Below are 27,282 nucleotides of genomic sequence, written 5' to 3'. Positions count from 1 at the left end.
AATCAGATTTTAGAATCGGGCTACTGCGATTATGAGATAACTCTATAAATACAATCGTTCTACGGGCGTCCCACACAATCGTCCCGACCTGTCCGGCCAACTGGAACGTTGCGAAAGGTTAGGTAATTATTATTATTTTTGGTTTATTTTTATAGAGACTTTGAGCCAAAATTAGGTAATTATTGTCATTCATTTCCTACACTAAAAGTGCTCCAGCGTATCGGAGTGTGTGTGTGTTTAGCTCCAAAAAATAGAACACACACGCAAACGATATGTCAATTAGAGTTTCATCTAGTTCTATCCAATATGTTGCCATCTTGTATTTGCGCATTCTCTGCGTATCTTGCGTGACGATGTGGTGATTAGATGCGATAATTTTCAATAAGCCTAAGCCTACTTTGCTGTGATGAGCGGACTCTGTTCTGGTGCTTCAATCGGGGGACTACCGCATCTGTCAGACATTGTCATTGATGTTCCCAACATCTCTTAATCGTCCACTTGAGGTGAGCCGGGAAAGTGCCCTTTCAACATGCGGAACGGTCAGCACAGTTCGGTTGACTTGATAAGACTGCTTCTAGGCGTGCGTCTAAGGCTAACAAGTTCTAGCTCGACATTGACCGTGACGGTGAGAGTGTGGCGTGCGCTAGCGACGCTTAGTTGTAGTTGAGTTCTCGCTGGAGTCACATCGTATCAGCAGACGATCGTGTGACTTGCTGTGATCTGTCTGTGTGTAAAGGTTCGTTCCGCGTCTGGAAGTGAGGGTACTAATTGCTCCCTAAAATGGTACGAAAGTTAGTTTAAAGCTTAACATTATTATATTCGAAAAATTGTTTCATAATATAGTAGTTATTTTGTGTTAAAACTGTATATTTACTTGCTACTACATCGCGTGATTCTAAGCTACAATCATAATCAAACAAATCAAGCTGGCTTTTGTGCTTGTCATCATGCCTCATCTGATAGAGCCACTTGTGATCGTAACACGGCATGACTCGGCATTATGTTTTGCTGTTTTGTATGCGAATTGTGCTCTCGCAGTGCATTAATAATTAAACTTGAGACCACCAGTACATTAATGCGCTTTTTTGTGCGATGATTGATGGTTTTGTCGTGTTTTTTTCTTCAATTTTTCTGCAAACATTAGCATCTTCTCCCGCTGGTATGTCTTGTTGCTGCCACCGCCCTTCCTACGACGCTTGGTGCACGGATCCTTTCCGTAAATGTGTTCCCGGGGCGTAGCCACTGGATGATGATCAGTAGCATCCTGGAGGAGCTACTCGATCGGGGCCATGAGGTGACCGTCATCACCAACTATCCGAGGAAAAGTGCACACCCAAACCTTACCGAGATTGTAATCTCCCCGATCTACGACTTTTGGGGCAAATCGGTTAAGGTGGACTCGCTGTACGATCTTACCGACATCTCGGTGCACCAGATGCTGATGGACTTTCTGTATCCGCTGGGCCTTCAAACGGCTGAGTATGCGTTCACTCGGGACAATGTGATGGAGTTTCTGCGCAACGATAAGACGCAGTTCGATCTGCTGCTTGCGGAACAGTTCTATCAGGAAGCGTACCTGATGCTGGCACACAAGTATAAAGTGCCGATCGTGTCCATAGGTGAGCTATGATCGTGTGACGGTGTAGAAACAATGTTTAATGTTCCTTTACCATAAAACCCCAAACACACAGGTACGTTCGGGTTCGCACAGTACATGGGCCCAATGATGGGTTTGATGAACGCCTGGTCACACGTTCCGCACGAGTTTCTACCCTTCACCGACCACATGTCTCTCTATGAACGGGCTTATAACTCCTTCGTCAGTTCGTACGAGCTACTGCTTCGCTCCTGGTACTATCTTCCCGAGCAGCAAGCGATGGCGGACAAGCATTTCTCATTTCTGCCCGGTCCACTGCCCCGGCTGAGCGATCTCGAACGTCAAGTGTCGGTCATTCTGCTCAACAGCTATCCACCCCTTACTTCGACCCGTGCCAAAGTGCCCGGCTTGGTGCAGGTCGGTGGTTTACACATCAAACCGCCCAAACGTCTTCCGGACGATCTGCAAACGTTCATCGACGGTGCAACGGATGGGGTGATCTATTTCAGTCTCGGCACAAACCTCCGCTCAGCGGACATGCCACCGGAGAAGCTGTCCATCATACTGAAGGTGTTCGGTGCGATGAAGCAACGGGTGGTGTGGAAGTTTGAGGATGAGCGCATTCGCAACCTGCCCTCGAATGTGCTCGTGCGCAGCTGGTTGCCCCAGAGCGACATACTGGGCCATCGCAATGTGAAGGTGTTTATTACGCACGGTGGGCTGTTGGGCACGCAGGAAGGTGTGCATCGGGCGGTGCCGATGGTCGGTATACCGATCTACTGCGATCAGCACCTGAACATGAACAAGGCCACGCTGGGCGGGTACGCGGTGAAGCTGTACTTTCCCAACATTACGGAGGAATCGTTCCGCTGGGCGCTGGAGGAGGTGCTGTACAATCCGAGCTACAAGAAGAACGTGGACAAGGTTTCGCAGATCTTCCGCGATCGGCCAGTGCCGGCGCTGGAGGAGTCCGTGTACTGGATAGAGTATGTGATGCGGTACAAGGGGGCACCACAGCTGCGATCGGCCGGGTTGGATCTTCCGTGGGTTAGCTTCGCGTTGCTCGATGTGGTTGGGTTGCTGGTGATTGGGTTGATCGGAGGAGTGCTTCTGGTACGCCGGGTTGTATCGAAATTGCTCGGTGGAAAGCGTAAAAGTAAGCGAAAAAATGAATAATTAAATGGAAAAGAGAAAGAGAGAGAGAGAGTGTGTAGAAGATGTATCGTTAAATTTCAGATCTGGGAATAAGTTTACTTAAAAAATAAATTGCCTTTAACAAAGAGTGCTACTGTAATTGTGTCCATGGCTATGAATGGAAAGATGAAATGAGCCTAAAAGTATGCAATCTCATGTCATCAGTACAGCATACAGTGCTCTACAAAAAATGACAAAAGGGAATTTGCAGAAAGTTACATATTTGTTGCAATGCAGTTTCTCTTTGTAATTTCTATTAAATTTTTATGTCAACTACCTTTTAAATAACTACTCAATAATTTATTTTTATTAAAAACGATTCCAATTCCAACGATCTCTAATACTGAGAATATCACACTTAAACCGCCGTTAACTTTAAATGAACACTATTAGAGACGATGAACGTACGAATGAATGAACGGATGAATCCGACGATCATCCGGACACCTATTGGCAGCACCACCAGCCGTCTAGGCAAGATCACCGATTCACTAGCGCATTTCATGTCGAACCGTTCCCGTGGAAGCATGCGTGTGCTTCGTACCGCGTGAGACACTCGTTCGGTGTGTGTGTTCGTGTCCGTGTCTCTGTGTACGCGCGCGTGTTTGTGCCCCTGGTGTACACGAGCTTGGTTTGGTCTGCTTTTCCGTGTTTGGCCGTTTTGGTTTTTCCCCCCTAAGGTGAGCAAGAAAGCGTGCACAAATCAAAAGCAAAATAAAAGTGTCCCAAAACAATCCCAACCTATTTTGTGACGGTGACGGCGGTGTGTGTGTGTGTGTGTGTGTGTGTGTGGGACGGGTTGTACGTGTACGGGCAAGTACGTGACCAGGAATCACAATTAGGCACAGGCCCGGTGAGAGATGAATTTAAGTTGCTTGCTGTTGCTAGTTTTTGACGCTACAGCAAAACGACCGGTTTCCTGTTGTTGTTTGCGTACAGAATAGAAAGGATTTGCGTGTAGTTCCGGGAGTGTGCTGGTCACCATTTGTCTAACGGTTTTGGTGTTTTGAATGCACGTGCAGTTTGAGAATTGTCATTTGTGTTTCATTTGTTCTATATGGGGAAAAGTGGCACTGAACGTGTGTGAAAATCGAGAAGTAAAATTCAAACCACAACGCACAAGCACACTAATTATTAAATGCGCAAAAAAGCAACGGCAGCAGCAGCAGCAGCGTGACATTAGTGTGTGAATGCGCCGGGTCCGATCATCACTGTACGATCGTTGTGTATGCAGAAGGGCGGGGGAAGGGTGTACGGTGACGGTGTGTGTGTATCGATTAAAAGTGATTCAGCCGCAGCTACTAGCTGGACAGTTTTTAAGCCGTCCGTTTGCATGTCTAATGGTTTCCTGAATGCATTCTATGTTTCTCTCTCTCTCTCTCACTCTATTCCGTTCTGTTCATACTCGTACACAGGTGCATGTGTGTTTGAGGTGTTAGAAGAGGTGTGTCCGTGTCAGGTTGAATAGCTGCTTGTGGCGACGGAGAGTCAGTGCCAGTTGTCGGCATTCGGATTGTGTTTGTGCGATCTGGGTGGCGGACAATTCCAGCTTGGGTGCAATTGGCTTTTGTCATCCGCACTTTTCGAGGGGGTTCTCCGTGTCTAACCTCAGCTAACCTCCGTGTCTAACCAGCATACCCTTGGAGTGGTAAGTGAAGACACACAAACATTGAATGGGAAAAGCGTCGCATGCGGGAAGTAAAATAGAATTTTAAATGAATTTTGGAACATTTGTCTTTTTTGGCAAGCATTACAGGGTTTTCCTCGTAGTTGTGGGACACTTCCTTGACTTTTTCTTATAGCAAGTGAACTTCATAAGATCTATATTGGTCTCTATGGTAATCTGTTTTAAACAGGCTCCTTGGATTCCTATTGGATTTGGCAAACAAGGTTGCTACGGAGTTCAATTCCCATTACCATTAAGTTCAATTCACTTAAGAAGGAGTCAAGGAAGTGTCCCATAGGTATGATAACTCCTGGAAACCCCTGTATCTAACATCTAAATCTACAACCATGACTCATATTTAGGGGTAAAAGAACGCACACCTAAGTTCACTCTGGAATGATCTTCAAAAGCTCAAAAGCTGTTCCACGATCCCTTCTTTGGCACAAACACATCTCAAACATCAAGCAATTAACATTCAGCGCTGACGGTTTCTCATTACCAAAATGATATCATCCCCCTCGAAAAAGAAGGGAGTTTTTGGAGTAGCACCAAACATGGGTAAACGCTGTTCGGCCATCCCTTAGGCGCGGCAAGTGACTCCAAAAACAGCGACAAAAACCATTATAACAGTCACAGCATCGATCGCTTCAAAACCAATTTCCCTATTTTCCTCTTACTTCCCAGTGTTTGTGGAGTGTTTTAAATGATGGATCAATCTGTATTTGTCTCATCCAGTCTTGTTGTGCTGTTTGTCTTTTCTGCCATTATTTCTTTCACTTTCATGTTATTTCCGCAATGCTGAATTCAGAGGCGCAGGCCAGCATCATCATTTTGAAGCAGTTTGTTATTGTGCACCACTCTTTATGATTGCGCCCCATTTGCGGGCCCCTTTCTCACTTCCTTCCTCCAAAAAAGCTGCCAAGCTAAAACTCGGAAGACGGAAAGAGAAAATCGCAGTTTTGGTTCGTATGTTGGAGTGAAATAATAATGACCATTGCCGTGTGTGCCTTTTCCTTCCGACGGTTTTATGCAAATCTAGCGACTTAAGAGGCACACAGACACAAACACACTTAACAAAAGACGCTACCGGTGCTGAATGATGCGGGTGCTTTTTGTGCGTTTTTTTTGTTTATTTTGGCTGCCTTTGTGTGTGTGTGTGGCTGGTCGGCGGGCGACACCTTGCCCACGGTACTGACAAAAACGCACCTCGAAAAGCAAAAGGAAAGCCCCGGCAATGGCGCACTGAAGAAAGCCGCCCAACAAAACATGGGTATTTGTGACGGTTGTGTGCCGCTCATTTGTTTTCGCTTTCTTTGCAGAATATAAATGGTCGATAACGAAACGGTTCACCATTTGAATGTGCTGTGACAAACGGCGTGAAGAGATTGGCGTTTGGCAGTGTAGTGCTGCGATATCAGTTGATCATGCTCTCTCATACACACGCGCAAGATCGCACTGGGAGATTGAGTTTCCACCCCTTTTTATCGGTTCCGGTTGTATCACAACAGAGATAAAAAATGGATGATTTCATAAAACACACACACACACACAAACCAAAAGGGGTGAAAGTATGCGAAAATGTGCCGCTCATAAATCACCCTCAGTGACGCTTCTGCCCCGTGATCATGAACATAGGTGCGAATGTGATGTGTTGGTTGTTTTGGCTGCCGAATTCTTTGCACGTTGCGGAAACAGCCTACAAACACAACCGTTTGGTTGGTTGTAAAATTTGAGGTAGAAATCAATCAAATCAACACCCGCTACAACATGCAGCAAACATGAAAGTCAACACGAACGGGGCAAATAGTTCGGGTCGGCGTTATGTGTGGTGAGTCAGAGAGACAACGATCAAACACGGTACGATAGAATAAATATGACCGATAAGCTACACTATTGTACCGCTCGTTGGAATGTTTATCATGGGAAAACATGTAAAAAAAAGAAACGGATAAGCAAGCAAGAATATTTCGGAGAAAATTCATTTCCTACTCATCGCAAACACAGCTACAGTGTAGAACAGGGTTTGAAGCAAGATAAAACTTCCGATTACTGCCGCCCAGCTGATAAGGTCATTTTCCCCCATTTCGATGCTTTTATTTCACTCCCAAAGCCCCAACACATTTCTATGCACCGTGCGTATGCTCTTTAACCGCTTTGTGTGCGTGTATGTGAGGTTGTTGGATTGGATAGAGTGAGAGGGAGAGAGGGAGAGAGAGAGAGTTGACCGTTGATCATTATTTTGATTGTTTTTGATTGCAAAATTAGAAGCACATCTTGATAATAAAGCCGCACAGTACACGGAGTGGGAGTGAGTCTCCATGGAGATTTCAGAAACAGTTGGTGGGATACAAAGTAGGCGAGATTTAGCTCAAAACACATTCAACAGAGCCAGTGTTCCAAACTCGATCGTCAAAGTGATCGTCAAAAATGACATAAAATGGTGACTTCTTTTGATCTTGCAAGAACATTTTTTCATATTGTACGCATGACTGATCAATATTCTGTTAAAAATTGAGTAAAAACAAAGAATTTTACCTAATCATAACAAACGTTCCTCTTTGAACGAATTTGGTTCACTGGCTGATTGATTCAATGAAAAATGGGTGAAAAAACATGAAAACTGTAACGTTTTATCGAGAAAAAAGCTTCTTGGATCCTGGTCACGGCACCAACATAATTTTTGCTTTCTATAGAACTGAATCAATCTAGCAAACGGGCATTTTTTTGCACCTTTCAATTCCCCAAAAAGAACAATTTTCACTATAGGTAATCAAACTAAAGCATCCCAAATTCCACGAACGATAAAATCGTTTGCTCATCTCACACGCTATCTTCCTCAACAACAAAAAAAAAACGACCATAAAAATCTGATCCGAGTTTTATTCTCTTTCCTGTCTGTCTGTGACTATCAAACCGCTATTCCCCTTCAGCAAGGTTCCCCCTTCAGTTTGTGAGCGAGATTTTTTTTATTGCCAATATATTCTGCTAAACGAACTATTTCCTATCGCCGTAACCACACAAAACGACAGTGGTTGGGGCATCTCTCTCCCCCCAAAAAAAAAAAGATTGCCCGCAAATCATCAGCCAAATGGGTTGTTTTTTTATTCGTGGGTTACCGTTGATGGGATGTTATGGATTCTGTGTGTGTGTGTGTGTGTGTTTTTTTTTGCATAATCCTCTTCTTCCCTCTTGCAATAGGTTACAAACAAACACACACGTACACTCCCCGGTGATGCTACTAATGCTAAGGGTCAGATTGACCCTGAGACCCATGTTCGGGCACGGTGGGGGGGGGGGGGGGGGGGGCATGATAAGCAAAGCACACCGGATCGTGCCGCTGTTTCGTGTGAATGAGTGTTTTTTCGTTGCTGCTGCTGCCACTTTGCCTTGCCACTTCACTGTAAAACTGCAGCTTCGTTGCGCAGCATGAAATTGGTTCCATCCGTCCTACACTGAGCTGGGGGCAGCAGGGGAGAGGATTATGGTAATGCACGGTTATCACACCAAATCATACCTGCCTGGATGGTGTGTGATCATCATAAATAAAAGAACAGAATACAAAAGCCTGTTTGTCGTCGGGCAAGCGCACACCCAGAGCAAGAACGATCGCGAATGCGCAGCTGCGATCAGCCAGGAGGAGGCTGCGAATCTGTTACTTCATTGTATTTTTCTGAGGTTCCAGATCCAGCGCAAAAAAACACATCCCAGTCGGCGTCGCCGTCGTGTTCATGCTGCTGCTGCGGTGTGCGCTCGTTCTGGCTTTGCGCGCCATTCGCGCGAATGGATTGATTCGAGTAAATTGTTCTGAATTATTATGGTAATTGTCGCCTCATTGAGGTTTTCGCGTCTGCCAGCGGGCCAGAAATATAGATGTTGGGGCCAGCTGCAGCGCCACAGGAGGCAGGGAAGGTCGGTCCCGCGTCGTGACGATGGTGAAATATGCCGTGCGCGCCGAAATCGTGCGTTTGCGCGGGATAGAACGCGATCGGCGTGTGTACAGTGCTGGACAAACGGTTAGCAGCACAGCACAGTTGTTGTTGTTGCGCTTGCCCTTTGCTCTTGCTGGTTGATCTAGCAGGCGAGCATTTCGGGCGAGTGTGTGCATGCGTTTTGTTTCGCTGTGAGTGTGTGTGTGTTGGTGTATAACAACACAAACAAACGATAGAAGTAATCGTCATCAGTAAGTAAAGTCTGGACGGACGGACGTGCCGCCCTTTGTGTTTGCTTTTAATTCGCGTTAGCATTTGGCTGAAGGGAGGAGGGGGGGGGGGAGGAGGTGAAAAAGAGATTTGGGGGTGTGGGCAGTAGAAGTGAGTGTGATTAAAAAGAAACGAAACGTGATCGACAGACTGTTTTGTGTGCTGTTGCAATAATAGAGAGAGAGATTTTGTAATGCGTTTTGTTTTGGCAGGGGCTGCTGCTGCGCTCTGTGGCAAGAGATTTTAATGGGGTCTCTTTTTTCTTTATGTTTGTGATTGTTGCTCATTACTTAATAATGAATATAACCATTCTTAGTATAAGTAACATATAAGATAAGCCGAAATTACTAGTTTGATTGTAATTGGTCATTTCCCCCGATAGAGATTCGATCAGTAGCTGGGCATGCGTAATTGTGTCTCCTGCCTTTACCAATGTCACTAACAGAGCAGTACACGGAACATGCAATTATAAGCCAATAAGAGGTGAATTGAGAATAAGTTATTGCAGAGTTGTTATTTCCTATTCCTATTTATACAAAAGCACAACCAACGTTACACGAAAGAAGCAAAGGTTACCAATCGTGTGAAAATGGGATGAAATGGTGCGAATGATGGAGCTCTGTACATGGAGGGTGACATTCGTCTGCCCTTCTAACGTGCTGCTTCATCTGTTGCCGTCACGCGGTGGGTGTTAATGTTGCGGAAATTGGCCCTCTCGCAAGATCGGAAGCAGATGGCTCGTCCAGCAGAGAGAAAGGGAAAGAAATAGTGGAATGCGATGGCCGGACACAATTTAGGTCACACCCGACCCGTCGCCGCCTGCATGCTCTGCACAGCGTGTTAGACACAATCAAACAGTGTCGATCGTGATGCGCGGTCATGCTTCTACACCTTTAAATGTAAAAGGTTGGCTTGCAGTTTATACTGCTTGAAAGGTACTTCCGCTCTCAGCAAAGGTGGGCAGCAAATGCTGACCAAAAAAACAATACACTGCAGTAGCCCTGCAACGCTTCCACCTCTCTTTCGCTCTCGCTCGTGTATCGATTGTTTACGCAAAAGGCGGGAGCAATAAATGCTCATCGATGATTAATTTCCGCATCGGAACGGCGTTACTTGCGCAACGGCGCATTATGTTGTGGCTGATTTTGGACATTCAGCTGCGGGCTGGCACAATGAAATCAAACATCAAATACATGCCAAATGTATCACCCCCAAAAAATCCCGTTGCTCGCGTCGAAAGCGCAAACCAGCGATTGCGCAATGCAGTTGCTGCCACCTTTAACTAACTAAACTAATGAAAACCTAAACGCAAGGGTAGAAGAAAAACTTAATTCCACTGCACACAGGGTTTATGCTGGAAATGCTTGAAAAGAAAGGGCAAGAAAAGCACTGATTCATTGAAAATTAATCGAACCATCGATGATGCAGGGTATGCGCGAAAGGGAACGTGCTGATGTGGGAACCATTTTGCCCGTTTTTCATGGCGCCAAAGCGTTGGAAATTATTAATAGCCATCATCAGTCGCTTGATCTACGCCGGTCGGCGGTCAGTTGGAGTGGAGAAAATTAATCTGCCCCTGCAATGACCAAGTGCCACGGCTTCACATTATGATGTAAAATGCTGCTGGTGGTTGCCCAGGCTGGATGAAAGTGGGCAAATTATTAATGACAATTTGGCACGCAATTTTTCTGCCACATTTACTGTGAGGGGCCCATGTTTGACTTTCATGAGCGGGGCTGGGAAGATAAGTTTTCTTGCGTAATCCCGAACTGGTGGTGTGAAATGAGAACTCATTACTCTTTTTTTTCTCGGTCTCGGACTCGCTCCTCTCACAGCGATTTGGGGTGGCCTGATTTTTACTTTCATTCCCCCCAAAAAAAGAAGGAGAAGAAGATGATCGTTTACGTCAACACGATCAACACGCATCTCCTGGGGAGAAGCAATGCACGGGATCATCGGGTAAATGTGTGAATCTTCACCATATTCTACTATCACTTTCGGATGGAGGAAAACATGGCATGGCTCTTCTCGTGCGAAAATGTGCTTCCCATACGAGCGAAAAGAGAGTGAATGAGGGAAAACACGAAAAAAAAATCCCTTCAACACGTCGATCAGCCGTTGCGTGGAAAGTAAAAACCTAAAAACAAACGATTACGTACTAAGGTGCCACGCTTTACAACGCATCCGCACGATCGATTCGATGAGATGAGCGCAAGTGGAAAACATGCGCGCAAGAATTACGCATCCGTTGCGCCTCCGGTTGTGCGTCGTTCGTCGTTGCCGGTGCATTGTCGGTTGAAGCATTTATTTATTTGTGTGCACTTGCGGAACGAAAAGCAGCCGAAGTCGAGGGTTTTGAAGACATCATAATCGCGCCAGGGTGGTGAAAAGAATTCCCACTGAAGTGAAAGAACGTGTCGGGCGTCGATTGTTCCCATGCTCCTCCACTCTCGAGGTGGTGTAAATTCCTGCCACTGAAATTGATGTTATAAAATTCCCCCTACCATAGAGGGAGCGGTGTGTCTTACGGCACCAACACGCTTCACACATCCACTTCACATTGGCACATTTTTGTTTCGTTTATTGAAATGGGATGCTTCCTTTTATGAGCGCAGATTTCCCATCCCGCCAAACCCGCTGGGAAAGTATTAATTTATGAGTTAATCGAGCTAAGGTTGCGTCGCGTTTTTTATGTACGATCATCAGAGACATTAGAGCGCAAGCGGTCTATAAAAGTATTCAATTTGGTTTGATGGTCGCATGTAGAGACCACCGCCTAAGCGTTGGCGCTCTGTTAGAACAGGACAGGTGAGCTTTGACCTGGATTGCATTGTTACCCGGACAACGGTGCGTAGTGTGCGTAGAAGTTGACGGGGTGGCAGTACAGATGATTACGTTTAATTTTCTCGTCACGTTGTGTTCTGTCGCTGTCGTTGTTTGTGCTCTTTCTAAAAACCAACATGCCAGGCCAGTGGAAATGTTTTCCCATGCTACAAGCGCTGTGTGTTGTCCAAACCTTGTCCGAGCGGTGTTGATTTTTCTTTCCTGTTTGTGTGTGTGTGTGTGTGTGTGTGTGTGTGTGTGTGAAAACAACAGACACTCCCCTGGCGTGAAAATGGCTTTTTAAACTCCCATGCTAATGCATCCATGGGAAGAGGGCTACTGGACATGGTACATAGTTGAAGATAGAAGCCCTTTCGCTTCCCTTCTCCGGGGTTGGTCCGAATATTGGTGGCTTAGAGATCCCAATCGGTGAGTCTGGGTTTTATTACATTTTATTGTCTTTTCATTCCAACCCTCTTCTGAACGTAAAGTACGAATTTAATGTTATCACAGCCACAGAATCTCGGACCATGGAGTTGTTTCTCAAGCGCCTCGGAAGAAGCGCCCCGAACGAACGATCTAGCTGACCCAAATCGTAAAAGGTGAGAACTGGATCAACTGTCCAACTGTCGTGAACTGAGGCCCTTTTTGCGCCCCACCACCGGCTGAAACCGAAAACCTTTCGCTGCCCGATCAATCCCGAGGTTCTGCCGGCAAAAAGGGGAGACCTGTGGCTGGGAGTGGCGAGGCCGGAAAAGAGGCCAAACGGGCCAGCACATTTGCCCATTTGTGGTTTGCTAGTTGGTTCGCCGCTTCTTCTTTGGTGTGTGTGTGTGTCCGTATTTGGCTTTACTTGGTCATTGCGCGCTTCCCGTGCCGGGCATTTCTTTGTACCCCGTTCTCAGGTGAGTGTGTGTAATGGAGACTTTGCGTCTAAGATGGCTTTGCGTTTGCACACGAGGGAAATATCTATCGTGGAGGAAGTGAAGAAGAAGAAGAAGGAGGAGTATAGGAAACGGGGAAGAAAGCAAAGAAGGAATGTTTGTCTTTTTACTCCATTGTTGAGCTATAATCCTCATTGCTCGTAGCTCGTATTTGCTTGCTGGGGTCGTCTGCTGGAGAGAGGATGAAGAAATGCGGAACAAACATGACCATCTTACTCGGAACCTTTTCCACCCGTTTCGTTTCATTGGGTGGGTGTTCGGTTGTGTAGGGTTAAGATGCTCCACTATGACATTTAACGATGATGGACGCGGTCGCCTGTAGGTGAAAAGTAGATAAAACGGAAAGCTCGTCCATTTCGTTTTGGCCCGTAAACTGTTGCTCTTGGCTATTTTAATAATTCAGATGTTAAAGTCTGTAGTGCTACTGATAAAAGGGCAGCTAATTCCAGCACACCAAGATGCTCTTACTTATATAAATCATAAACAAAAACAGTAAAGCCTCTACATCCACTAATTCCTTTCGGGGTTATAAATTGAGATCATCTCAACCTGGCCCAGGTCTCTTCAACACCGCTCCAAGGTTACCTCGAGCAAGCTCTGGACACAGCTCTGGGCTTAATTTGTGTACATCTTGTCTGTTAGCTGCGGCTCTTAATGTGCTCCACCGGTGTGGCGATGGGGTCTTATCAACGACACCGGTAATTGTGGCCAGTTTCCAGTTGGTAAAACGGTAGCGGAATACGATACAAGTAGCGGAAACTGTGTCAGGAGAAATGTTTGTCTTGTACGACGGTGTGTGTGTATGTGTTTGTGTGGGCAGATGGAACTGGCACGCGTTACGGTTACGGATCTATTGCTGGGGAAGTTAGTGACAGAAGCGATCGTCGGAATTGTTATTAACGAGTTTTAAATGTTGGGGGCTTTGCGCTCTCTTCCGAAAGTAATCATTGGAGACATATAATTTTTGGGCTGTTTCTACACAAAATAATACCCGACAGTCGATGTTGGTTGTGGTGCCAATGCACAAGGCCATTGGCATATGGGTCAGGTCAGTGTGTATGTGTACTACACGCTACAACGAGTGCAAATATGCATTTCCGTCGTTGGAATTTATGGTTATTGCCAAAGCAAAAAGGGTAACTCACTAACTAACTAGCACACACACACACACACAAACTCATACAAACGGTGCAACATGGTGTGACCGGACACGGCCTAGCCGTCGGTGTTGGTTCTGTGGTGATCATACCACATACCGCGTACCCGTAAGGCGCTACGTTTTTGTGTTCAGCACTGTCAGCGCCGGCAGTGCAATCACGACGTTGTACTAGCGTCCGCTAGATGGCACTAGAAATGATAGGGAGTAGCAGGACGACAACGTAGGGACCGAACATCCACGAACCATAGGAGAGCAGGGATAAACGATCGCACCGATAGGAGAGCAGGGAAAAACGATCGCACCGATAGGAGAGCAGGGATAACCGATCGCACCGGGCGATCGTCTCTCTCTTATCATTCCGACCGCCAAACGGTACGCTCGTGAGGTTCTTCCGTTCCGGTTATCTGTGCGTGGTTATAGTGCGTATTAATAAAGTTGGTGTACGACTAAAACCCAACAAGTGGTGACCCCGACGTGATCCGCGCATAACGGAAAAAACGGAAGATAGTGCAATAGTGAACGCTACATTGCGCTGTTTAAGGTGCCGTTGTCCAGGAAGATAGTGCAACCGCACCGACCAGCTTCCTCTTCGTGTGCGAGCTTAACCAACGCCGCCGCACCGCACCGCGCAGCATCCTCTCTGTGTGAGAATTTGTGCAATGTCGTTGCACAGCACCGTGCTGCACCGTGCTTGAGTTCATCGTCACACCAAACTGAGCCACGTTTAGCTACGTTTCGCCTGAACCACGTCATCGTCTAGCAGTACGCATTGACACAACAAAGCTAAACGCACTTTGACGCATCGTGCACAAACGGGCAAACCAACCGCGCATTGCACCAGTTCCGAGCGTCACCGGAGTCCTGCCATCTATACGCACAGGCAGTGCCATCCTTGCGGACCCCATACTCGGCATTAAAAGTGCAAGCCGGTTTCACATTCCGGTTGCCGTCATCACCCTAACTCAGTGGCACCGATCGGCAGTTGCAAAGTGCCTGCAGCACCGCAGCAGGATAATCATCTTGCGGCAAGTACCGTGTCATCGGGATTATCGCAGCTGCACCAGAAATCACGTGAAACGATACCACTGCTGCGTCATCGCTCTCATCGCAGTTCATCGACGCCACCTCGTGGCAACCGCCATCGCAATTCATCGACGCCACCTCGTGGCAACCGTCATCGCAGTGCATCGAAGCCACCTCGTGGGAACCGCCATCGCAGTTCATCGACGCTACCTCGTGGCAACCGTCATCGCGGTGCATCGAAGCCTTCCCGTGGAAATCGCCATCGCAGCTCATCGACGCCATCGCAGCTCATCGGCGTCACCTCGTGGCAACCGCCATCGCTGTGCAGCGACGTTATCGTTGCAGTTTATCCACCACAAGGAAACCATCGGTGAGCGCGTTCCATTTTATATCATTTTTTTTTGTTACTCTGAATATTTTTTTTATTACGTGGTCGAATATCACCAAACCATTGTAAATTGCCGCACTACGCACACTAGATTAGCCAACAATAATTATATCATATTACATTATTATATTCATTTACACATTATTACATCATTATATTCATTTACACATTATTACATTATTGTATTCATCCACACAATATTACATTATTATATTCATTCACACATTATTACATTATTAAATTCATGTACAAATTATAGTCGGTCGCGCACATTATATATGGTGAAATTAGGACAGTGTAGTTAGCATAGTCGAAAGTGTCAAACGAACAACAGCCATAATTGTGAAACGTAGTGATTGCAATGCCGGGGACTGCGGTGAAGGACACAAAGACTGGCGGGGGGTCGGTACCTGGTACTCCAACCGCCGACCCACCTCCAGTCGTGATCACAATGCCGGGGGCCGCAGCGAAGGGCACGAAACCTAGCGATGGCTCGGTACCTAGCACTTCTGCGACCAATGCAACCCCAGAGATAGCACGTGTGTCCACAAAGCTTCCTTCTTTTTGGGAAGACTCTCCTGCAGCGTGGTTTGCAGCGGCTGAGGCAGAGTTCGACGTTTCTAACGTCATAAGAGAACGCACACGTTATTCGTATTTGATAAGTGCGCTTCCAAAGGATGTTTTGAAAAAGGTGATGGACGTTGTTTCCACACCGTCACAAGATCAACCATACACTTATTTGAAGACTCAATTGCTTGAACGCCTTACGATCAGTGAGGAGCAAAGGATATCGCAACTTTTATACCATGTTGAGATGGGAGATAGAAGTCCCTCGGAATTTTATCGCCACATGGTACAGTTAGCCGGAAATTCTGCTAATTTGACCACTGAGCTTATTCGTAAGCTGTGGCTCTCGAGGCTACCGAAAACAATAGAGGTCACGCTCATTGCAATCGACGCAAGAGACATTAACGAGCTTCTACGGATAGCAGATAGATTGTGGGAAACAACACAAGCTGGAACAGTAGCTGCAGTTGCAAGTGGTTCTTCTGAGAGAATCTCGAGGCGAATTTCCGAAAATCAAAATACGGAATTTCTGAAGCAGGAAATAGAAGAACTGCGACGAATGATTGAGAATCTTTCCCGACGTTCTAGGAGCAGCTCTCGTGGACGCCCACGAAACGACACGCGTGGTAAGCGATACAATCGCTCACAAAGTCGAAGACAGCATTCGACTTGTTACTATCACCATCGTTTCGGTGAGGCAGCAAGGAAATGCTTGCCACCCTGTGATTTTGGGGTTTCACGTGACACGTCTTCCAACCCTTCCGTCCCAAAAAACTAATTCGCTCAGCGGATGAGACGGAAAATCCGCGAGCAGTCAGAGGGTCCCATCGTCTTTTCATTGACGATGAAGCATCGAAACTAACCTTTTTGATCGATACTGGGGCCGATGTTTCCGTCATACCCCACAACTTGCTTGGCAAATGTGCAAAACAAACTGATAATTTTTTAGTTGCAGCAAATGGCAGCTCAATTTCTACATACGGTACTCAATTATTAACAGTCAGCCTTGGTTTGAGACGAGTTTTTAGCCATTACTTCATCCTGGCAGCCGTAAATCGCCCCATTATTGGAGCTGATTTTTTGGCCACACACGGACTGCTGTTAGACCTCAAGAGGAAACGTTTAATCGATCCTCTCACAGGACAGGAAACAACAGCAGTGGTCGCAGTAGTAGATACTCCGACGCCGAAAAACTACCAAATGGAAACCAATCCATTTTCAGCCATTGTAAAACAGTACCCTTGCTTGGTGGAACCCCCTAACTACAAGGCACCAATTCGTCACACTGTGACACATTCCTTAGAAACCAAAGGTCCATTGCCATTTTCGAAACCACGGCGTCTTGACGCACAAAAACACAAGATAGCTCAAGCAGAATTCCAACATATGTTGGACCTGGGAATCTGCAGAGTTTCTTCTTCTTCAGCTTCATCTCCTTTGCACATGGTACCCAAAAAGGATCACGATTGGCGTCCATGCGGAGACTACCGCCGGCTGAATGCAATAACTACCCCTGACCGATATCCAATTCCGCACGTGCAAGACTTCACGATGAATCTGCACGGTTGCAAATATCTTTCGAAATTGGACATAGTGAGAGCGTACCACCTCATCCCCATTGCTGAGGAGGACATATATAAAACTGCCATAACAACACCGTTCGGATTGTTTGAGTTTCTACGTATGCCATTTGGTTTGAGAAACGCGAGCCAAACTTTTCAACGATTTATGGACAGTATATTTAGAGATCTCGACTTTGTTTTTGTTTACATCGACGATATCCTGATTGCCAGTTCGTCACATGATGAACACGTTGAACACTTACACACAGTCTTCAAACGACTAGCGGAGCATGACATAAAAATCAAAGCATCCAAATGTGTTTTTGGTGTCTCCAAATTGGACTTCTTAAGCCATACTATATCGGAAGAAGGTATAACTCCCTCGTCAGAAAAAATAGACGCAATTCGCTCCTATCCGACACCAATGTCAGTGAAGCAACTTCAGAGAATAATAGGGATGATCAATTATTATCATCGATTCATCCCTCATGTCTCAGAGAAGCTTGAACCATTGTATCGCGTAATTGCTCATTATAGCAACAAAAAGGTGAAAGAGAAGTTCATTTGGACGGATGAATGTGAAATTGCTTTTCAACAAGTAAAGGATGATATATCAAATGCCACTCTTTTAGCACATCCCCAGCGAGAAGCACCTCTAACCTTGACAACAGATGCATCCAACGTCGCTGTTGGAGCAGTGTTACACCAGAAGCAAGGCCAACATTGGGTACCTTTAGCATTTTTTTCTAAAACTATTACGCCTACCGAGCAAAGATACTCCACATTCGATCGTGAATTATTAGCAATAGCACTAGCCATTAAACACTTTCGATACTTTCTGGAAGGTAGATTGTTTACAGTATTCACAGACCATAAACCTCTCACAACCGCGCTAACATCGAAGGCAGAAAAATCACCACGTCAGAGTCGACAACTTGATTTTATATCACAGTTCACCAATGACATTCGTTACATAGCTGGTGATAGCAACGTTGTAGCTGATGCGTTATCGAGAGTGGGCGAAACACAAGTTATAACCAACATAACTTATGAGACGTTCTCCCAAGAACAGAAAACAGACAAACAATTACCACAGCTATTAGAAAACATGAAAAACACAAAATACAAACTTAGTCAACTAGTGCTAGACAAAACCAGCCTAGTTTTTGAAACCTCTGCGGGAAAGAACAGGTTGTACGTACCATTGTCTCTGAGAAAAATCATTTTCGATAATATTCATAGCTTTTCGCACCCAGGAATCCGTGCTTCACGGAAAATGCTGGTGGAACGATATTTTTGGCCTTCTATTAATAAAGATGCAGCAAACTGGACGAGAGCCTGTATAGGATGTCAGAAAGCAAAAGTGGTGCGACACACTCGTTCGCCACTGGAAACATTCCAGGTACCAAAAGGAAGATTTGACCACATCCACATGGATATCGTGGGTCCATTGCCTCCTTCAGAGGACAAGATGTATCTTCTGACCATCGTCGATCGCTTCACACGATGGCCGGAATGTTTCCCCATGACAGACATCACAGCACCAACTATTGCAAAAACATTTGTAGAGCAATATATATCGCGTTTTGGATGCCCGTTAGTTGTAACAACTGATAGAGGTCGTCAGTTTCAATCTAGACTGTTCGAGGAATTGACAAAATTGCTCGGCACTCATCACATAAAAACTACAGCCTATCACCCGCAAGCCAATGGCATGGTCGAACGATTTCATCGGCAACTGAAGGGAGCTATAAAAGCGCACGATGATACCTTACATTGGACTCGATATTTGCCTCTAATTTTGCTTGGCATAAGAGTTTCCTTTAAAAACGACATCAAGGGTTCCCCAGCGGAAATGGTGTATGGACAAAGCCTAAGGCTTCCGTCCGAAGTTTTTACACCCTCCGATAATAACCCGACAGATCTCCCCGATTTCATCCTAAATTTGAAAAATGCATTCAGATCCGTGGAACCTATTCCCCCTAACATAAAACATAGCTACTCACAGTTCATGCCCAAAAGCCTGGAGACGTGCAAGAATGTCTTCGTTAGAGTTGACAAAGTCAAAACTGGTTTACAACCACCTTACGAAGGACCCTACGAAGTAATACGTAGATGCAGAAAATTTTTCATAGTCAAACGAAATAACAAGAACGAATCGATCTCCATAGACAGACTCAAACCAGCGTTTGTTCTCGAGGGTCTGACCAAAAAGAAGCAACTACGATTCCACATCAATTAATGCCATAGTCCGCGTCTCGCGTTTGACGGCAATTATATCCAAAAAAACAGTGACTCCGTCACTGGAGGGGGGTCCTGTGGTGATCATACCACATACCGCGTACCCGTAAGGCGCTACGTTTTTGTGTTCAGCACTGTCAGCGCCGGCAGTGCAATCACGACGTTGTACTAGCGTCCGCTAGATGGCACTAGAAATGATAGGGAGTAGCAGGACGACAACGTAGGGACCGAACATCCACGAACCATAGGAGAGCAGGGATAAACGATCGCACCGATAGGAGAGCAGGGAAAAACGATCGCACCGATAGGAGAGCAGGGATAACCGATCGCACCGGGCGATCGTCTCTCTCTTATCATTCCGACCGCCAAACGGTACGCTCGTGAGGTTCTTCCGTTCCGGTTATCTGTGCGTGGTTATAGTGCGTATTAATAAAGTTGGTGTACGACTAAAACCCAACAGTTCCATTACAACACGAGATGACCCATTCTAGCCCCGCTGACCGATGGAGAGCGCGCGTACGTGATGACATAATGCAGATTCTGTGCCGCACTAAACACCCTTCAATTAGAGCTGGAAAATGGTCTATAAATCAGCATGCATGAATCATACAACGATTGATTGTGTTGGTAGTGGTAATTCTACAAAACATTCTCTAGATTGCGTTCTTAAATTGAACTGCTTTTTGCAACATCACTACAGAATTAATCAAAAAAACAAGCTTGTGAAATTAATTACCTTCCTTCCGTTCAGATCAAAACGATCCATCTAGCAGCAAGTCATCAAACTACTACTGGACATCCCACAAGACCCGGTTCTGTTCGCCTTTCCATTCCCGCTTCGGCCTTCGTTGATCAATCAATCTTCCATTTTGGCCTTCCGTAAGATCCATTCCTCCTCCATTCGTCTCCAAAACGGTCGAAAAAACGGAGTGTCCCAAACCGTTGGGTGTCCCAAAATTGGTGCCTTTCCACTTCCTTTCTGTCCACCACCACTCAGCACCACCCACGGTCACGCAATTGCACGAGCGCGCGTGATAAAGTAGATTATCTACACTTGGGGTCTTTGTCTTGTTCTTCTCCTAGATGCCAAGACATCGGTCAACGGCGCGCGAGCGCGCGCGGTTCGTTCCGACGAACGTACATTTCTTGACGATCATTCGCTACGGATGGTGGAGCTTTCCAACGGGGTTCTTGTGTCCGGGCCTTTGACCGAACTGAGGCCGGCACACACACTGTAACTGTACCTTTTTTGGGGGGAAAACATGGAAGAAAGGGGTAGTTTAATTGTGTGAACTGCTGCTGCCACTCGGCCACTCTACGTGGAAATGAAATGGCTTCTTTTGGTGTGGTGATACAATGCTGTCCAGTTGAAAAAACTCGCTTGTAATTGCGGAGCTGTACCGTTTTTAGCACTGATGAGGAGCATAAACAGCTTGCTTGCCAAAAAATGTAAATGTCTTTTCAGCCAGACAAACCCATTTAAAACATTCGGTAAAAGGGGGAACAACAGCAAATAATTTAAATTCTTTAAACGTTACCTGTTACCTGTTGGCTTAAGGTTATCAACACTTCTTGTTTGCTGGTTCGTGTTTGGGTTTTGGTTTTGGATGATGCTCACGCATGATCAACATTATGTAAAACACGGCCGAGTTTAGAGACGATCATTTCCTGCATAATATTCTTTCATCCAAGTGTGCCGGGCTGAATCGAGAATGTTTTATTCATGCACGGAACTTTATTCCGTGGGTTACTAGATTGCTCCACATCATTTCCAGTCGTGGGAAACTGCTGCCGAAGGTGCGTTGTAGAACAAAATGTCCCCAACTGGTTTCATTTCGTTCCTTTGGTGGCAATCGGGCAATGAGAGATTGTAGTGCTTCCATGGTGTAAAAATGTATTATTTCTGCGTAATGCAAAAATGGAATTCATTTCCCCCCGAAAAGGGGTCAATATTAATCCCGACGTATCGAAAGCCCACACTGTGCCGATGAACAAAGCGCCTGAAATTATGCTAATTGAAAGCCTCGGTACAAATTGCATATCATCAAACGCAACGGCGCTGCGAATTACCATTTTAATGCCCGTTTTTCCACCCCTCCCCTTACGATAAAGCTGTATTTGGTGATGTGTTGATTTTTTATTTCTCTTCTTTTGCAATAACCGCTAATTTGTTGCGGGCATTTCTCCTTGATTGATCTTTCCACCTCCCCCTTCGTTTTGGGGCAGCCCTATAATTGCGCTAAGCATTTGGTGGAAAAGTGCAGCTTTTAATACCAGAAGAAAAGGGCCAACAAACCATCTAACCCTTCTCTTCTGAAGTGAAATGGGGTGGGATGGACCTTTGTTTGCTACTCCTAAACCACAGCACCACCAACACCAGCGGGAAGGCTCGTTTCACTTTCATCCGAAATCCCTTCCGAAACTGAAACCGAAACCGGCGACCACCCGGTTCGCGGTCAATTAGAAGTGGGTTGGTAACCCATCACCATCCATCCTACGATGGGAGCTATTGGGTCCGGCTAATTACTAATTACAAACGAGTGCTAATATGCGGCACGCATCGTGGTTGTTGCGGTGGCAACCACCGAACGCACGCTGCTTACCGACCAACGTGTGTTTGGGTGAAGAAATGCGCCCAGTTGGCTTTGCTCCGTTGGAAGAAGGCCACTGTTGGGTAGTGAAAGGGAGAAAGGGGAGAGGAGAGAGGAGCGGTACTGTTGAATTTGACGCAGTGAAGCAATTAGTGGTAAAGAGTGGTGGTTTGTTGTTGTTGCAAGTAAATGAATGAGAAAGGTATTTAATCGAAGATCGGTTTCGGATTGTATGGACAGAAGAATAAAATGAGTGAAATAATTATACGGGAGTGTCGATCGGTGGAGCAATGTGGGGATGTAAATTTTCATCAAAAGTATGCTGAAGTACGATCGAGAGCCGATGGAGTTATGAGTGTTTGATGATAACATGTTATTAACGTTCCATTGCCTGGTGTCTTGTACAGTATGAGTTTTAGATGGAATGTGATGTGTTTGTTCGAATAGTAACATCGATAGAGTGGATGCCATGCACAACGACTGCCGTGCGTTCAAATCTAATCTCTAAAGGAGCGCAAAAGGCAGGCTCTGAAACTTTTTCTCTCTTCATTCAGCACTTCAAACAAGCAACAGCGGCGGGCAACTCCGGAAATGAAATAAAATAATGCGCAGATTAAAATAAACCTTTCACAATTAATTAAACTAATGTATCCAATCTCTCTAATCAGCTTTCGGTAACCGCCAGGGTACCGTTTAGCATTTACCAGGGAGCCGAGCCGCTGGGAGGGGGTAGGGTATCAATAACAATTATCATAAAAAAGAGGGGCGGGCAGCAAGCAGCTTCCCTTAGTCCTCCTCCCCCCCATCACAACAAAAATCAATATTCAAAACGGAAGCGCGTTTTAACATAAGTCGAACTGTGTTAAGCCCCCGAGATGATGATATTTTATACACACACAGCTAACAAAAGCCTACGGGCCGATATTGGCCCTTTTTATTTAAGCCTACATCCAGCCTACCCAGACGGCGGTGCTGCATAATTGGGCGCTAATGTTGAGCCGCCCATTGTTGCTGAGCGAAAGCATCATAACTCATAAGTTGGGACTTGGGCTTTGCGCTTCCTTTACAAGAGAGGCAGAGAGAGAGAGAGACAAGCTTGACAATTGCGTTCGTTTGGGGTTTGGTGCGCCGTCTTTGTTCGCTTTTGTAAGAGAAGGAAGAAAGGAAAAAAAGCTTTCAAAAGGGTCCCACAGGAGAGTGCAGCTCGCCCCATGGAAGGTGGATGGAGAAAAAAGCGTTTTAAAACCTTTTTGTATCCGTTTTGTAGCGACTTTGTGTGACTTCCCATGGGGCTGCTACCTGTACCACCCCTTCCCCCTTCTCTCACCCAGTGTCTGCGGCTCATCAGTATCGTCGGTATGCAAATGACGGAACATAATGAACACATCCGCTACACACAACACAAAAAACCCTTCGTTCATTGTCGAGGAAGCACTTCAGTTGACAGTCAAGGGCTGTTCACGGTGAAATAGTTTGGGGAAATCAAATGTTGTACACCACACACACAGCGGGATGGGGTCTGATTAAAGTAAATATTTTGCTCTCCCAATCTCCCGCGGCTTGGACGCGAAAAGTACCGCATTTGAATTGTGATTTATTGGACAACATCCTCCCATTGGTGAACGAGAATGTGTTTAAATAAGCTTTGTTCTAGAATTCCGAGAAGGTGCTGGTGGTGGGGGATGAACACAGAATAAGCATGCTTTTAACATTTCCCTTTTCATCATTACTTTTACAGAACGATGGGCAGTACGGGGTACACGTGCATAAGGCGGACGTTTTGTTCCTTCAACATTCTCATATGGGTACGTGCAGCATTAATTCTTGTGTTTCATAATATTTAATCGATATTTCCGATATTTTTTCCGAACACAGCTCTGTGGTAGCGGATTCCTGGCGATAGGCGTTTGGCTCCACTTTGCCTTCCCCGGGTATGCCACGCTGCTGCCGGACCATGCCGTACTGAGTGCGGACTGTATGTTCATAACGGTCGGTGTGATCAGCTTCGTGATCGCGTTCTTCGGTTGCTGCGGTTCTTGGTTCCAGTCACGATGCTTCCTGGTGATTGTAAGTTGTTAAACCCTTAAAAAAGGAGAATAAATTAGAATATTATTGTAACTCTCTCTCTCTCTCTTGCCTCTTCGTTGCAGTACTTTACGCTGGTTGTGCTACTGTTCCTCAGTGAGTTCCTGCTGGGTTCGCTGGCGTTTGTGTTCCGCGGAGGCATTGGCCGCATGCTAACCCAGGAGCTGAAGTACGGCATCGAGAAGCACTACAATGTGTCGGACCGGGGCGGATTCCTCACACCGTCGGTTGCATCGATTTGGGACAATCTTCAGGTGGATGTAAGTGTTGTGCGAAGCGCGGTCTCCAATTCCTCGGGATGAAATGTATTCTTCAATGATTTTCTTCTTCTCACTTCAGCTACAATGCTGTGGTGTTTCGTCGTACGAAGATTGGTACGACATCAGTGCGTGGCCGGGCGAGCGTTGGGTACCACAGTCCTGCTGCCGTTCCCAGTACAACTCCCTGTTTTCGGAGGGTTCCGGCGATGAGCTAGCGAACGTTGACTGTCGGAAGTATGTCGGAATGGCGGTGCGGAATGGCCACCAAGAGTTACTTAAGTAATGATTCCTTTCTGTTTCTAGAGCTGGCAATCCGGCCCTGCTGTGGGATAAGAGCTGTGGTCAGATTCTTCAGATGTGGTTCGTACAGCGGCTTCATATAGTGGGAACGGTTGTACTGGTGATAGGCTTCCTTCAGGTAGGGATGGCAAACTTATTTCTTGGCAAACTTCGATCGTATGCTCATTTTCCGCTTTTTATCATTCGCCAGCTATTCGGTCTAATATCATCCATGCTGCTGTTCTGCACCGTCAAACACAAACGTTCCTCCAAAACGTACAAATCCTACTCACCCACCGTTGATACGACGCTCAACCGCAATGGCACCAGCGCGACCTACATGGACGACTGACTGTATGGCTGAGGGTGGGTTTCGGCGTCGCGGTGGACCACGTGTCGAACCTAGCTTCAGTAGCTTTTTTTTATTTAAACAAAATCGCATCACACTCGACTAGAAAAACAACAATACTCACGCTGGTCCCTGGCGGGAGAGAGAGAAAGAGAGAGAGAGAAAGAGAGAGAGAGAAAGAGAGAGAGAGAGAGAGGGACATTGACAACATGTGGTTGTGAATGTGTACGTGCATGCACGTGGAAGATGAAGGATGCACGTGTGATCCTTGACGCATATACACGCCGGAGTTGCTGTGTGTGTGTATATGTGAAATGATTGTGCCAAAAAAGAAAACAAAACAACACAGACGACGACGAAAGCAAACTCACTAAACAAACACTCACGAAAATGGACGAACAAAAAAAAAATGCTGAAGTAGAAGAGATAGGCGACCAAAATGGAAACCAATTATAGTTAGTAGAGGAGAGTAGAGAAGGAAAACAAAACAAATCGTAGAGAACGGATGGTTTAGGATGGTGACTTGTAGTACGTAGAACGTAGAAATACTGCACAGTTTTATTTATACACTCCGAGTTTAGATTTAAGCGGCTCTATCCTTGGCCACCGTCATTCCGCGCTACTGCCGACTACCAAAACTACCAAAACTACCTTTCACAAGCACAAAACGAAACGAAGGGGGGAAAGGAAAGAAAGTAAAGGGTCAAGGGGGGACACACATTCTCGTATAACGACAGCCGTCATAGGGCATTGCATAGATAGAAGGAAAGAAACACATTCCAAAAACCGACTCTCCGCATCCATAGCATGATGGTAGAAGTTTAAGTATTTACAGAAACGAATAAATTAATTAAAAACATGAAACCATACACGTGGTGTGCGTACCACGAATCTACTTCTTTTTCGCATCCTCAAGCCCGACCAGCACGGCACCGATCTGGTTAAGACGGTTCAGCACACTCTTGTTCAGGTTTGTGACTGCTCCCTTGGGGACTTTCTGTAAAAAAAGCATTAGAGGGAAATTAGATTGTTTTATCCTGCTTCTACTTTTAGCAGAATCGGTGCGTTCCTTACCTCAACAATCGCGTTGAAAACGTTGGACAACTGCTCGACTATTCCGACGAAACCGCGGCGAATGGCTTCATCTTTGACGTCATTGCCATAATAATCCTTGGGATGCGTTTGATCCACCAGCGCTGGGACCTGGAATAAGGTACATTGAAGTTAGATTTTTTTCTTAGTACATCACACCACTCCACTTACATTGCCCTTGGTGACAAACTTCTTCTGCACGTTGTCCAGCTTGGTGAGGAAGGTTGAGTCAAAGTCCTCCTTCTCGAGCTTTGCTTCACGCATCGGTGGTTGCTCATTGGAGAGTAGACCGTACACCTGAAGGCGTTTGTAAAACCGTATTCAGAAACATCGTAGTAGCCACAGTTCGCTCCGTTCTCGAGGCGCTTACCTTGTTGTTGCCGACGTAGGTCACTGTATTGAGCAGCTCACGGTCAGCTTGGATTTTGGCCTCCGCATCGCCGTCTGCGGGATGATCGGGCAGGGGCCGACATTGGAGCTGATTTACGACCGACAAGATGAAGATCACTGCACACACAGTGTGGTTTAGCCGACAAAGGACCATGTTGGAATTTACTTCCTTCAATGATTCGCTGCACAAATACTAAAAATCCGAACAGTAACGTCCACTAGCCGCTTACTAAGCTGATGTCGCTCCAATGAGACACTCTGTCTCTGATCTTGTCTGTTCAATCGAACTGAGACAACTAAAGCAGCCGATGGAGAGCTCGTCCATCATCTCGTACCGCATTGTTGCTGTTGTTGTTGTGTGCCCAAAATTTCCACCTCCTCCGATCGGTCTTCCAAAATCTTCACACAACAACACCAAAAAAAAAACAAGCAGGCAGACCCACAAATATTAGCTAACGGAGCAAATTGAGCCGCGGAGAGTAGCAGTGCGTTCGACAGAGATGCCCAAGGCAGTAGCGGGGACTAAGGGGCTCGCGTGTCCGATTATCTAACGGCTGGAACGCAACACACTCAAAGGTCGAATTTGTATGCGCATCGACAATATGCGCGACTGTGTAGCGAGGCGGGGATGGTTGCAGATGGTTGTTTGGGTTTTCCATCATCGCATAGGCTCGCAGGCAGGGGCTTTTCATGATGATGATGATGATGATGATGGTGGCGAATTGCACGACGATGACCATGTGCCGGCTTTGTGCAATGTCGGAGTGGGAGTGAGCGAAGAGGGGCGTAGTGCATCTTTTTGGTGGCCTCGATTTGTGGCCGCCGCGTGAACGATGCGAGTCAGATGCAGTTTTTCAATGCTTTTGGGGTTTG

At 46.1% G+C, this 27,282-nt stretch overlaps 3 protein-coding genes across 5 annotated transcripts; 2 read left to right on the top strand and 1 right to left on the bottom strand.

The window, feature by feature from the left end:
- The first annotated feature begins 601 nt into the window (after positions 1 to 601).
- Positions 602 to 2,879, top strand: LOC120948138 (UDP-glycosyltransferase UGT5-like). The gene is made up of 3 exons (XM_040364151.2): positions 602 to 783; positions 1,145 to 1,619; positions 1,692 to 2,879. The coding sequence occupies exons 1-3, from the start codon at positions 781 to 783 to the stop codon at positions 2,771 to 2,773; spliced, it is 1,560 nt and encodes a 519-aa protein (XP_040220085.2). The 5' UTR covers positions 602 to 780; the 3' UTR covers positions 2,774 to 2,879.
- A 398-nt stretch (positions 2,880 to 3,277) lies between these two features.
- Positions 3,278 to 25,377, top strand: LOC120950493 (tetraspanin-9). Of its 3 annotated transcripts, XM_040368569.2 has the most exons (8): positions 3,278 to 3,471; positions 4,207 to 4,439; positions 23,693 to 23,759; positions 23,830 to 24,021; positions 24,105 to 24,299; positions 24,379 to 24,533; positions 24,603 to 24,717; positions 24,790 to 25,377. In XM_040368569.2, exons 3-8 carry the CDS (start codon positions 23,697 to 23,699, stop codon positions 24,928 to 24,930), a joined length of 861 nt encoding a protein of 286 aa, XP_040224503.1. In that variant the 5' UTR covers positions 3,278 to 3,471; positions 4,207 to 4,439; positions 23,693 to 23,696; the 3' UTR covers positions 24,931 to 25,377. The 3 variants fall into 3 exon arrangements, with proteins under 3 accessions (XP_040224503.1, XP_040224505.1, XP_049466899.1); XM_040368571.2 differs by lacking the exon at positions 4,207 to 4,439; XM_049610942.1 differs by lacking the exons at positions 3,278 to 3,471; positions 4,207 to 4,439 and adding an exon at positions 8,615 to 8,637.
- Positions 25,191 to 27,282, bottom strand: LOC120950494 (uncharacterized). The gene is made up of 4 exons (XM_040368573.2): positions 26,390 to 27,282; positions 26,191 to 26,316; positions 26,002 to 26,130; positions 25,191 to 25,924 (listed from the first exon to the last, which is right to left on the bottom strand). The coding sequence occupies exons 1-4, from the start codon at positions 26,561 to 26,563 to the stop codon at positions 25,820 to 25,822; spliced, it is 534 nt and encodes a 177-aa protein (XP_040224507.2). The 5' UTR covers positions 26,564 to 27,282; the 3' UTR covers positions 25,191 to 25,819.

Source organism: Anopheles coluzzii, chromosome 2, assembly GCF_943734685.1.
Source record: "Anopheles coluzzii chromosome 2, AcolN3, whole genome shotgun sequence".
NCBI classification, from domain to species: domain Eukaryota; kingdom Metazoa; phylum Arthropoda; class Insecta; order Diptera; family Culicidae; genus Anopheles; species Anopheles coluzzii.
Note: the sequence above shows the minus strand (reverse complement) of the source record. Positions and strands in the feature narration are given on the sequence as shown.